Raw genomic sequence first — 12,526 nt, forward strand, 5'->3', positions numbered from 1 at the left:
GTGGCTGAGAATAAACTAAGGGCAGTTGGACTGTACAGGGCTATACATAGACCGCAACCCTGATATAAGAAGAGGAGAAGCACGTGTGAGGCCCAGCAGGCACTGGTACCTAAGATCTCTGATCCAAGATGCAGGTGGAGCTACTGCTCTTACAGTAGAGCATCCACAGGGATGCTACTCAGAGAACGAACAAACTGTTTGACTAAAATTTGTCATGTTGGTTGTCTGCCTGAGGTGATATTTTTTTTTGGTAAGTTTCAGCAAAAAGAATTCAGCTGTGTCCAAGTAACAGGCTAAGTAAAGGGAGACAGGTGAGATTGAGACTTGAAGAAGGGATGTAGGAGGGACAGAAACTGTGACTGGCAGTGAATGGTGGGAAGGCTGTGACTGGATTAGGCAGTAGATTAGGAGATGATGGTAAGGAGACACCTCAAAAAACACTGGTTGCTCTGAATGAGAGATGACAGTCCTGGAGATAAAATAGTGCATCATCATGATTAGAGACTATGTCAAAATGCATATACATTAAAGGTCCAATTAAGGGTGTAGAGGCAGCCTGAATTCTGGCATTTCCTAACTTCTGAGGGCTTGACTTTGTAACCTTAATCATATTCTTAATACATTTTATATTTATATTGTATCAGGTGGAAAAATCACGACCAAGAGGTTACCGAAGACATTAAACAAGCATAATTTCACATCTCCATTTACAACGGAGGGCCCAAATTATATGCAAGTGGTACTAACCATATTAGTGGAGATAGACAGGGAGTAAACATTTAACTTGCATGTTTGATAAATGTACGAAGTCAAAAGGCATTTTTGTTTTAGTAATTATTATAATGTAAGTCACTCAGCTTTACTTACCAACTGAGACAGTACTGGTGGAAGGGAATGATACAAATCGAAAAACAGATCCAAGGTCTCCGGTTCTAGGAAGACTAATGGAAAAAAAGATCTTTTTTAATCACTGTTTCTCAATGGAATTGTTTTTTATTTTTCATAAAAATGCTACAACGAAGGCACAGTTCTGATTAAAGAAAAAAATAATATAATTGTACTAATAACGCTTATAAAATCTTGTAATAATTCAGCACAATTAACCTATTTTATATGCCAAAAGAAAAAAAAATAACTATACAAGTCATGCAACACGTTTGATACAGTACTTGTAATTATAAAATTATCTCAGATCTCATCCTATAAAGGTATGCCAAGTACTGGGACCAACAGCTGAGCCAGAATGCTTGTCACTTAAATTGTGCCTAACCCGTAGATTAGAATGGCCTGGAGGGTGGATTAACCAGCTAATTGGTCCTTTAAAACAGAGGGCAGTTGAAAGCACAAGGAGGAGTTCAGGCTATGTCAGAGCCAAGGAGTCAGAAACAAAAAGGATCTCTGGTGGGGAGACACCTCTTTCCTCTCTCTTCCTTGGCAGAGGACTGAGGAGAATCTGATGATATATAAATGATATGTATGGCCTGGTAGGACTGAATGTAAACAAACCATACGGCGGTGTTTAAAAACTAAAAGTCTCTAAATAGTCTGTGTAGACAGAGCAGAAGAAGTGAAGAGACTTTGCTCTGTCACATATGGATACCCAGGAACATGATTCTATAAATGACCTATACCATATACACACAGAGTTTACTGCAGCTCCTCAAGACAGTCGGATACTTTGGTGATGGATCTGACACAAGAACCTACAGAGAACAGTTTGAATTGCACATTGCTGTGTGGTATGGTACATTGTTTCTTTTCTTTCTGTTTCTGTTATAGATAGGCATTAGAAACAAAATAGCCATGAGATTTGCTTTTTAATATATTAGCAAACAGAACTACCGTATAAGAAAATATCTTAGATAATTATCTAATTATAAGTACTGTATCAACACTAACAGATAACACATTTCACTATGGCTGGGTCTACATTTGCCCCCAACTTCAACAAGGACATGTTAATAAGGGCGATGGGAGATTATTAATGAAGTTCTATGGTGAATATGCAGCACTTCATAACGCTAATTCTCCCCTGCAGCAACTTCCAAGTGCCAAACTTCAAAGTGCCAGAATGCATAACCGCGCTACTTCAAAGTGCCTTTACTCCTCAAAATTTTGGGGAGTAAAGGTACTTCGAAGTAGCGCAGGCACTTCGAAGGGCCCGAGGCTACACGCAAACCAGCACTTCGAAGTTACCGTGGGGGAGAATTAGCCTAATGAAGTGCTGCATATTCACCGCAGCACTTTATTAGTAATCTCCCATCGCCCTGATTAAAGTGCCCCCTTCGAAGTTGGGGGCAAGTGTAGACAAGCCCTACATGTAGAATGCACTTTACCGTTAACTGTTTTCTTACTTGTTCTCCAGTTTGTTGGGATCTGTACAGTGCATAGATCATCTGCAGATTCATCTGCTGAATTGCCAATGAAGTCAAAGTTAAGACAGTTGAGGACAAGTTTCAAGAGATGCATTGCTAAACTTTGTTGTTGTTGATCCTGAAGGTTTAAAGGTTTTGCCAATAACTGTATTTAAGAAATTAAGATATTTAATTAAGTTGTTTGCATAGAACAGATGATGTAATTTGAAAACAGAAAATGTGGTTCAAAATCTTTAGAACAGTCAGTACAAAAAGAAATTGCAATTTTTAAAACAAATTTTAATCTGTAAAGATTTTTGCCCTTAATGTGTAAAGTAAATTAGGTATTTATTCCTGTAAGACATGGTTCTCTTCTCTCTAAAAATGGCAATTAAAGCAATCCATTTTCCTGCAATATTAGTGTATGCATTGTGTATCTCCAAGATGCAGACCTCATCTTTAAAGTGTGGATATACTTCAAAAAATGTATATAAATTTTACAGTTAGTGTTCCATACTCATTTCCCCTCATTTACTCCAGAACAAATATTTCTTCACTTTACAATTCAAAATCTCCAGAAACTCCTTAGGGATATGAAAACCAGAATGGGTTTTTTTGGTTTTACATCATCATCAGCAATAAAGAGCCTGCAATCGGAATTTAGCTAACAGTTTGGGGCTATATAAGATCAGAATAGAATACAATTCACTGTCCCTCAGCTGCTTTGCTAGTCCAACAGACCCAAGAGTAAACACTCTGATGTGACCTGGAAGCTTAAATGGAGCATACATTCTGAGTAAGATTACAGTTTTACACTGGCCCTTCTCTAACTACAGCCATTACCATAACATATAATTACAAAGAAAAAAACCACAACCACTAATTAAACAACTGTCCATGACAATAAACATATAGTATAAAAGGTACTACACTTGATCTTAGCCACAAAGGCCAAGAGTGAGTTTCAAGATTCAAACATTAGTCACTATAGTTCCTGAAGGTTTGGAAATTGTTCTCTTATGCTATGGCCACGCAGCCAAGTTATGTCGACAACACAGCTGTGATTTCGAAATAACTTTGCTGTCGTCTACATGACGCACACACTTATTCAAAAGAAATTTGAAATAGTGGGTGCATTATTTCAAAACCAGTAAGCCTCATTACAGGAGGAACAGCATCTATTCGAAATTACTATTAGGTACTGTTAAGACACAGGATAATGCTTATTTCAAAATAATTAGTTTATAATTAAGTGCTATTCCAAAATACATTATAGCCGAGTCTACACACAAGCACCCTTTCGAAAGGGCGAAAATCAATGTTCAGCAGTTGAAATAGTGGCCTTCAAAAGGGAGCAACCGCATGCCAATAGCGGATTGACAGGTCGATCCGTCCTTTCGAAGTGCTGCTGCGGTCTTTCGAAAGAGAGCGTCCACACAGCTTCAAGCTCTCCTCTGAAAGAGGGGAGGCAGGAAACACAGCGGACAGGGTCCCACGGCCAACAAGCCCTTCCAGGGCCGCAGCCAGCCACGCCCTTAAAGGGCCCCTCCCGCCACCCTCCACTCCCCACAAGCTGAGTGCTGCCCAGCTGTTCCCAGCATGGCACAGCCCACTCGTGTTCCAAGATGGAGGCTCAGCAGCAGCTCCTGCAGGAGGACACCCTCATTCTCGAGACCCTGCTGTCAATGCTCTGCACCATTGCTGCAGCTGCACCCAATCAGGAGGCTGGATGGTCCCCCTGGGGCTGTGGCGCCCCCCCATCCAGGGCACCACCAGGGATTTCCCCTGCCCCCACCCCCCCAAGTGCCCCGCTGCCTCTGGACCAACCCAGCAGCACGGAGTCGTGGAAGAGCTTGGTGCTGGGAGAATGGGACAAGGAAAGGTGGCTGAATAACTCCTGCATGTTGAGGCAGACCTTTGAGGAGATCTGCCACTGGTTCGTGTCCTGCTGCTAGAGTGCAGACACCTGCATATGGCCTGCTCTCATCCTAGAGAAATCGGTCACGATTGCCATCTGGAAATGGGCCATCCTGGACTCCTACCGCTCCATGGGACAACAGTTCAGGGTGGGCAAGGCCACTGTCAGGGCCGTAGTTATGGAGGTACAGCAGGGCAGGGTCACATGTCTCCCATGGTTGGGTGGAGGGGCCAGGGCGAGAGGAACCCCCAGCTGCACGGGACAGGACAGGAGGGGGAAGACAGTCCACCACACCTGCACTAGAGTACACGTCTACCTCTCCCTCATGCAGCTCAGAGCCATCAACGTGATGCTGCTGCACAGGGTTGTCTGCCTGAGGGATCTGGATATCACCATTGCAGGCTTCCAGGATCTGGGCTTCACCATCTGCTTCAGTGTTTTGGATGGTGCACACATCCCCATCCGCGTCCTGCCACACACCGCCAGCCAGTACATCAACAGGAAAGGCTACCATTCAGTGGTGCTCCAGGCCACAGTGGATGCCAGGGGCTGGTTCACAGACATCTACATGGGCCGAGCTGGCAACACGCATGATGCCTGGGTCTGCCAGAACTCTGGGCTCTGCCAGCGCATTCCTCCCCGAGCGGAAGATCCCGGTGGGGGAGGACGTCACCATGCCACTCTGCATGGTGGCAGATGCAGCATACCTCCTCCATCTGTGGCTCACGTGGCCGTACATGGGACACCTTGAGCCCACCTGGGAAGTGTTCAACCAGCGCATCAACCATGCCCTCAACCTTGTGGAGCAGGTCTTCGTGTGCCTTAAGAGGCGGTGGAGGTACTTCGACACGCGGTTGGAGGTCAGGGTCCTCAACGTGCCCCAGGTGGTGGGCTCCTGTTGCATCCTCCCCAATGTTGTGGAAGAGAAAGGGGCTGCCTAAGTTCTTGGGGGGACCATGCAGCCAGCGCTGGCTATGAGCAGCTGGGCACCGCCCTCATCCACCAGGCCCACCAGGATGGCCACCGTATTAGGGAGGCCCTCAGGCAGGCCTTTGTGGATGACCACCTGTGACCTGCACCTGCACCCACCCCCCACGCACATCCACCACCTGCCGTCTCTGCCACCATCAGCCCTGCTGCCACCCCCTCCAGCACCGCACCCACACATCCACCACCCACCATCCCTCCCTCAAGAACTCATCACAAGGAAGCGCATGGTAAACAAACATTTATCAAGAATGGGATAGTATATTAAACTAAGTACAGGTTGCGGGGGGGGGATGTGGTGTGGAGGGGGGGTTGGGGGAGCACCTAACCTGGAGGGGAGCAGGGGGCTCATTCCAGGGCTGGAGTGGTGGGCCATGAGCCCTGTCAGCCCCTGGATCCCCTGCCTCCCCAGATGTGGGTTCCGCATCAGGGAGGGGAGGGTGCAGGAAGCACCTGCAGGTAAGGCCAGCGTGGTGGGAGTTGGGTGGCTCAGCAGGGGCGGTGGAAGCAGGCTCAGCGAGGAGAGCTGCCCGGGGGGAGACAGGAGGCGGGCAACGCTGGCCACATGCTCCTGGAGCATCTAGCCAATGCCCTCCAGGGTGTGCAGCCGTCTCTCCCACACCACACTCCACCACTCCAACTCGGCCTCATGCTGGCCAGCTGCATCCTCCTTGGCCCGACACTAGGCCCTCCAGCTGTGGCCCCAACGGCACATGGTACGGGGTGGTGCTTGGCCACCTCCAACATCCACTGGGTGGCTCTTGGGGACCAGCGATGGCGCTGGACTCTCCTGGCCCACACATGTTACAGCTATATGCCGAGTGGGGACAGCATGTCAGTAGTGTACCATGGCTGAAGAGAGGTCTGGTCGGGGGCCACCCCTCCAAGGACACCCATGGCCCCGCCCCCCCCACAGGGCACCTGCCTCTCCCCCAAAGCACCCTCCCCATGGGGTGCCAACCCACCCCCCCCATGGGCTGGGCATCCCATCTGATGGTGATGCATCTGGGGGCCTCTCACACGGGTGGGCCTTCCCTGCCTGCAGTGCACAGTCCCTTGGTGCTGTGCAGCAATGACTGGCCACCACCCTTTTGTTTGCGGCTTGTGGCGCTGTCCACTGGGGGTGGGTGCTGGGTATGGCTGATGGGCCACCATGGGGTGTTGCATACCATGACGGGCTGATGTGTGCAGCCTGGGTCCACTGGTCCTGTGTGTGGCCAGCTGGCCGATGCATCACCCCCACCTTATAGAGGGGGTGCGTGCCCTGCCATCTACATACCAGAGGGTCCCTCGGTGACGTCCAGGGATACCCAGCTCCCGGTTGTCCAGCTGGACAAGCAGGTGGGGATGTGGATGGTGAGGTCTCCCTCCTCGTCAACCACTCCATGGTGCCCTTGGCCTCCTGGGTACCTGGTCCAGCTGCTCCTCCTCCTCCAGCTGTGGCTCACTGGCCAATGTGTCCAGGAGTGCCAGGGGTGGGGAGCTGTCCTGGGGCCCCAGGATGCCCCAGAGCTCTCAGAAGTAGGGGCAGGTGGCTGGGGCTGCCCCGGAGCGGCCAGCCTGATCCCTGGCCCAGGTGTAGCCCTGCTGCAGCTCCTTCATCTTGGAATGTACCTGTTCTGCAGTACACTCCAGGTGACCCCTGGTGAGGATGCCCTGAGCCAGGTGCCCAAAGGCTGCGGCATTTCGCTGCCCGACACCCATCTCTTGGGGGGAGGACCACCTCTTCTTTCCAGAGGCCCAGGAGGTCCTACAGCAACCACTCCATCCAGGAGGGGGCCCTTTTTTTCTCCCCCACCCCACACCCAGAACCCTGGGAGCCCTGCAGGGGGTCGAAGAGGGGGCCATGGGGCTCATGTGGGGGCTGGCTACTGGCCATGGTCTTGGCACTCAGAGCGTAGGGCTGGTGCATGTGCGGGAGATGCTCCAAGCATGCTCTCAGCTTCCTGCCACAGGGTTCGTGCGTGCATACAGCTTTAAGGCAGCCGGACGCAAGGATCATAGAGCCCTGCTGCTGCCAGCTGGAGCGGCCCCACGGCGAACCCCTCTTTCGAAAAAGCAGCATGTGGAGTGTCTACATGTGTACTCATTCAATTTAGTTTTTCAAAAGGGGACGATCTTCCTGATATGGGGTCAGAGTTCAGATTTTCATGTCTGCACTCTGTTCCATCGATTTTCTTTCGAAAGACAGTGTTGTGCGTGTAGACCCTCTTCCCATTCTGTTGGAAGAGGGCCACTTATTTCGAAGTTTCATGCACTTGTACACCCAGCTTTTGTGTGTTGCAGCCCTATTTCAAAATAGCTATTTTGGAATAACTATTCCAGAATATCTTATTTTGAAATAGGGCTGCTGTGTAGACATAGCCTTAGAGAGTTAGTTTTCTGGCTTAAACAATGAACAAAATGCAGCCCCTTCTTACTCTTTCATCTGCCCCCCGTTTATATTCAGAGCCATATCTGTTGATTTAGTGACTAAAAGCTTTGACTCTGGGAGACAGAGCTGGAATCTATTTTGTGTCATCAGCAGAATTGTAAACCAAGTTGTAATTGTTTAATCTTCGTCACTGGTGATGATACATGAGCTGTAAGTACCCAGCTTGGAAAACAAAAGCTTACTCTATTTTATTTTTATTTTCCAATTACACTTGTTACTCTGCTAAGCTTTTATGCGAGTGTTTACGTTTTATGGGTAGAAATTAGACCAGTGGTTTGATAAAATGTTAGCTTACTGTGCAACTTAGTAAGTTAGTAAATGCTATCCCTATTACTAAGTTTCCTGAAGAGAAGTTGGCATTATACAGTTGTTTTAATTACTATATGCCAACTACTACCCAGAAAGGTGACTGGGGCTGAACACATGACTTTTTAATGCTTGACAGTATTGATTTAACGTCAGTTCAGTGGTGCTTGAAGGCAATTAGGCTACAGAATGCTTAGTGGGGCATATGTCGAGAGAGAACCTTAATATTGCATTGTACCCATTTGCAAGAGATTTGTACCCTCTGTGAAGGAGTTCTAGATATCTCTGAACCTAATATTTCTTTTAGATGGTACAGAACTTTTCTGTGAACGCGCATGCGCCTCACTGATTTAAAAAATTCAGTGAATATGGGCTTTATAGTCACCTTCAACAGTCCAAAGATTATACCTTCAGCCCCAGTCATTGTTGCCATCATCTACTTTCCAAGGGTTGTGGCCAAGAATTAAAAAAAACCCGTGTGCGCCAAAGTTCGGCTCCTGAGTCCAAATTTCAGCACCCAAATAAATCATTTGATTATCTCAAGTTTTAAGCAATCAGCAGCAGCCAAAGAAAGCACCAACGGAGAGGGAATCAAGTGTTGTTTTTAACAGATTACTCTCAGATGCCAACAGAGTGCAGCAGCTTCCTGTGCACAATTAAGGTCTCGAGCAGCAGCAAAGATGAAGGAAAGAGCAAGATCCAGTTTTGGTGTCCCTTAATCCTACCTGGGCCTGAGACACTTAGGCTACTGAAAACTGCTCCTCAGCACTTGCAGCCAAACTAGAGTGCCAACTTTAGCTATCTTTACAAGAAGCCAAATACCATTGCCCCACTCCCACTCACTCCAGCCCCGCCTCCCTCCATCAGCTGGTGCAGTGGCTTGGAGTGTGGAAAGATGTATGAGCTCCAGCTGGGGCTCTGGTGTGGCTGGGAATGAGGGATGCAGAAGGGGTCTCCTGGCTTGGGCCAAGAGGTCAGGTTGTGGGAAGGGGTATGGGTTCCAGGAGGGAATTTGAGTGTAGAAGGGCATTCTGACCCAAGGCAGCAGGTTCAGGATGTGCATTCCAGAGGGCAGTACCTGCTGGTGGTGCAAAGGGGCTAATGTAGGCTCCTTAATAAAGACAAATGCAAAGTGCTCCACTCAGGAAGGAACAATCAATCAGTTTCACACATTCAGAATGGGAAGTGACTGTCTAGGAAGGAGTATGGCAGAAAGGGATCTAGGGGTTATAGTGGACCACAAGTTAAATATGAGTCAACAGTGTGATGCTGTTGCAAAAGAAGCAAACATGATTCTGGGATGCTTTAACAGGTGTGTTGTGAACAAGACACGAGAAGTCATTCTTCCGCTCTACTCTGCGCTGATTAGGCCTCAGCTGGAGTATTGTGTCCAGTTCTGGGTGCCGCATTTCAAGAAAGATGTGGAGAAATTGGAAAGGGTCCAGAAAAGAGCAACAAGAATGATCGAAGGTCTAGAGAACATGACCTATGAAGACAAGCTGAAAGAACTGGGCTTGTTTAGTTTGGAAAAAAAAAAAAAAAAGACTGAGAGGAAGACATGATAGTGGTTTTCAGGTATCTAAAAGGGTGTCATAAGGAGGAGGGAGAAAACTTGTTCTTGGCCTCTGAGGATAGAGCAAGAAGCAATGGGCTTAAACTGCAGCAAGGGAGATTTAGGCTGGACCTTCGGAAAAAGTTCCCAACTGTCAGGGTGGTCAAATAGTGGAATAAATTGCCTAGGGAGGTTGCAGAATCTCCATCTCTGGAGCTATTAAAGAACAGGTTAGGTAAATGTCTATCAGGGATGGTCTAGACAGTATTTGGTCCTGCCATGAGGGCAGGGCGCTGGACTCAATGACCTCTCAAGGTTCCTTCCAGTCCTAGTATTCTATGATTCTCTGCCCTGGTTCTTCAATGTTCGCAGAAGTGGCAAGTGGCAGCTCTGTACGGTGCACACTGCCCGTGCCTTTGCAGCTGCCCCTGGGAGGTGGCACTGGCCACATGCAGAGCTTTCCTCACTGCCCCTCCACCTAAAAATGCTGGATGCTTCTGGGAGCTGCACAAAGCCACAGGAGGCAGGAGCCTGCCTTAACCCTGCTACACTGCCAACTGGACTTTTAACAGCCTGGTCAGCAACGCTGACTGGAGCCACCAGGGTCCCTTTTCAAGCAGACATTCCAGCTGAAAAATCATGAAGGGGCTGAGCTCTAAACTACCTCGGAGTGCCACAGAAGCTGACAGGGCTAGCAAAAGAGGCAGAAATCCATTAGACCAAGCTGCTCTGCCATATCAACAGGATTTTTTTTATTTATTTATTTTTAATAGCACCAAGGTACAAGGTGAAGCTAAATTAGGGAAACATTGTAGGGCACATGCTGCCTACTCTGGAAGACAGCACATAAATGAAAAAGCACAGACTAACTGAACAGGCATTCAAATTCAAAAATTCTAACAGTTGCTTGTGCCTGTTCAAATTTGATGTAAGGAAACACTTATCTTAGACGGTCGTTGTCTACTCAGAGGAACATCTACCATAAATTTAAAGAAACAAAAACATAAGAGCCTGGCTCTGAAGGCATTTTAAGACTAGCTTTAATTATAAAAAACAGTCTTACCTCCTTTAGAAGAGAGCACGCCAACATCAAAATATCTTTTAAAGATGTGTCACGAAATGAGGTAGCTATTTTACGATGTTTTGCAGAAGGTCTTGAATAATCAACCTAAAAAAATAAGGCCACAAGAATTTAAAAAATAAAATCTTTCTTCCTTAAGGACTAGTGAAAGGACACTTCTGGCACAAGAGTCATTAGTCGGTACAGATGAAGACTGTAGTTTGGTACCAAGCCCAGGCCCCTTGATATCTCTCACCAACACTCACTGACTGTGCTTAACTATCCATTGCTGTTCTTAGTCTATTTTTAACTATATTACCATATTATTGTTCTATGTCCTGCTCATGATGGGGACCTACTGGGTCTATAGCAACACTATGAACAAGCAAAACCAAGCAAAGAAATATTCAGCAACTACTCTGCAAAGCACCACTTAGGAATCTCATGTGAAACTGCCCATGCACTCCTGAGCTCTGTAAGAGAGGGAGGGACTGGCTGCACTTGGACTGTTCCTGTTTTACTGCTGTTATCAACTCAGGTCACCAAATCATTTTCCCTTTGCTTCGATTTTGGAGGATCTGCTTTTCTCTGAGCAATACTCTCCATTTCTAGCTTGATCCCTACTCTCCATCCCTAACCACGAACACTATGATCCACATTCACTCACCAGGGTAATTCTTCCTTGAACATCATGTACAAAACACACAAAGAGCAAACTCTGAGATTGGTAATGCGATGAAGGGTATGTCTACAGTGTAATTGGAGAAGTGACTGCAGCTCACACAGGCATACCTATGGTAGCTTTAATCTAGTTTGCACAACTAAAAAACAGTGACAACATGGCAGCCTGTATGATATGGGCTAGCAACATATGCACCCAATATTTTGAGTGAGCTTGTACAACTGAAGCTTGTATTGATGCGCCTTTGCTGCTACATACATATTTTGGCAGTGTTTTTCTCATTCCTGTCTCCTGCAGCTGATGGGCAAACCTACTTTCAGGTCATGTCCATTCTTTGAGAAGCCTTAGTTCCCTAAACACCTCAGATATGAAAACAAAAGAATCCTCTGTCGAACTCCTGTTTTTTAATACCACTTCTACAGTGTGCAAGGCCACTGACATATTGCTTTAGCAGCATTACATTTATCTCTTGCAAAAGGGAAAAATTACACACACTTACTAGGTTCATTTCCTGAGTCAGTTCTGAAAGGATCATCACTCCTATGATATAATGGTCCACAGTCGCCTACAGAACAAAAACAGATAAATTCCCTAATCTATACATCTAAAATGTTACACTTTATATTTCTAATATTAGCAGAAACAGGTCGGGGGAACTTACATTTTTCGCCTGAGATTTTTTTAAAGCTGTCTACAAGATTTAGATGTCCAATTCTCATTAAAACTAGTATGAATTGCAAGTCCAAATCCCCGATGGGACTTACAAAATCTCATCATAAAACATTAAAAGTTAAGCATATTATTGTAATATATATAATCAGTTTAGAAATACATGTTCTGAACACCTACTTTAGAGGAACTTCACTATTAAAACACTTCTCTAAGGTTAATTCAATCCTTTATCCTTCCAAGGTAGCTATAATAATTCCAAATAGTTTAGATCAGAGGTTAAAAAAAACCTGTTGTGGGTGGATTAAAGGTCAGATTGCATTTTTTCAGAAGAGTACAGATGTTCACTCGGAGCTGGTTAAACATTTCCTGTTACACTGGCAAGCAACATGCTGGTTTTGGTGTACCATACTCCACCCTGCAGGCGTCTACATGTTAGTAGTGGAGCATATCAGAGCTCCCTTCACTGGGCCATTATAAGGCACTTAATAGTAAAACATGCTTCTCAGGAGACGGTCCCTGATAGTGTTCCCTGTAAACTAAGCACTTGGGCGGCCACCCAGT

The 12,526-nt window shown here is 46.6% G+C and overlaps 1 protein-coding gene across 2 annotated transcripts in view; it reads right to left on the reverse strand.

Annotated features, from left to right (window-relative positions):
- RANBP17 (RAN binding protein 17) overlaps positions 1 to 12,526 on the reverse strand; it is a 253,947-nt gene that overhangs the window by 225,818 nt on the left and 15,603 nt on the right. For both annotated transcript variants that reach the window (XM_075009426.1, XM_075009427.1), the window contains 4 exons: positions 11,793 to 11,858; positions 10,615 to 10,719; positions 2,355 to 2,520; positions 868 to 941 (listed from right to left, as the gene is read on the reverse strand). In XM_075009426.1, coding sequence (XP_074865527.1) covers positions 868 to 941; positions 2,355 to 2,520; positions 10,615 to 10,719; positions 11,793 to 11,858 — 411 coding nt within the window. The remainder of the gene's footprint in view (positions 1 to 867; positions 942 to 2,354; positions 2,521 to 10,614; positions 10,720 to 11,792; positions 11,859 to 12,526) is intronic.

The sequence above is a fragment of the Carettochelys insculpta genome, chromosome 15 (genome assembly GCF_033958435.1).
Source record: "Carettochelys insculpta isolate YL-2023 chromosome 15, ASM3395843v1, whole genome shotgun sequence".
Taxonomy (NCBI): domain Eukaryota; kingdom Metazoa; phylum Chordata; order Testudines; family Carettochelyidae; genus Carettochelys; species Carettochelys insculpta.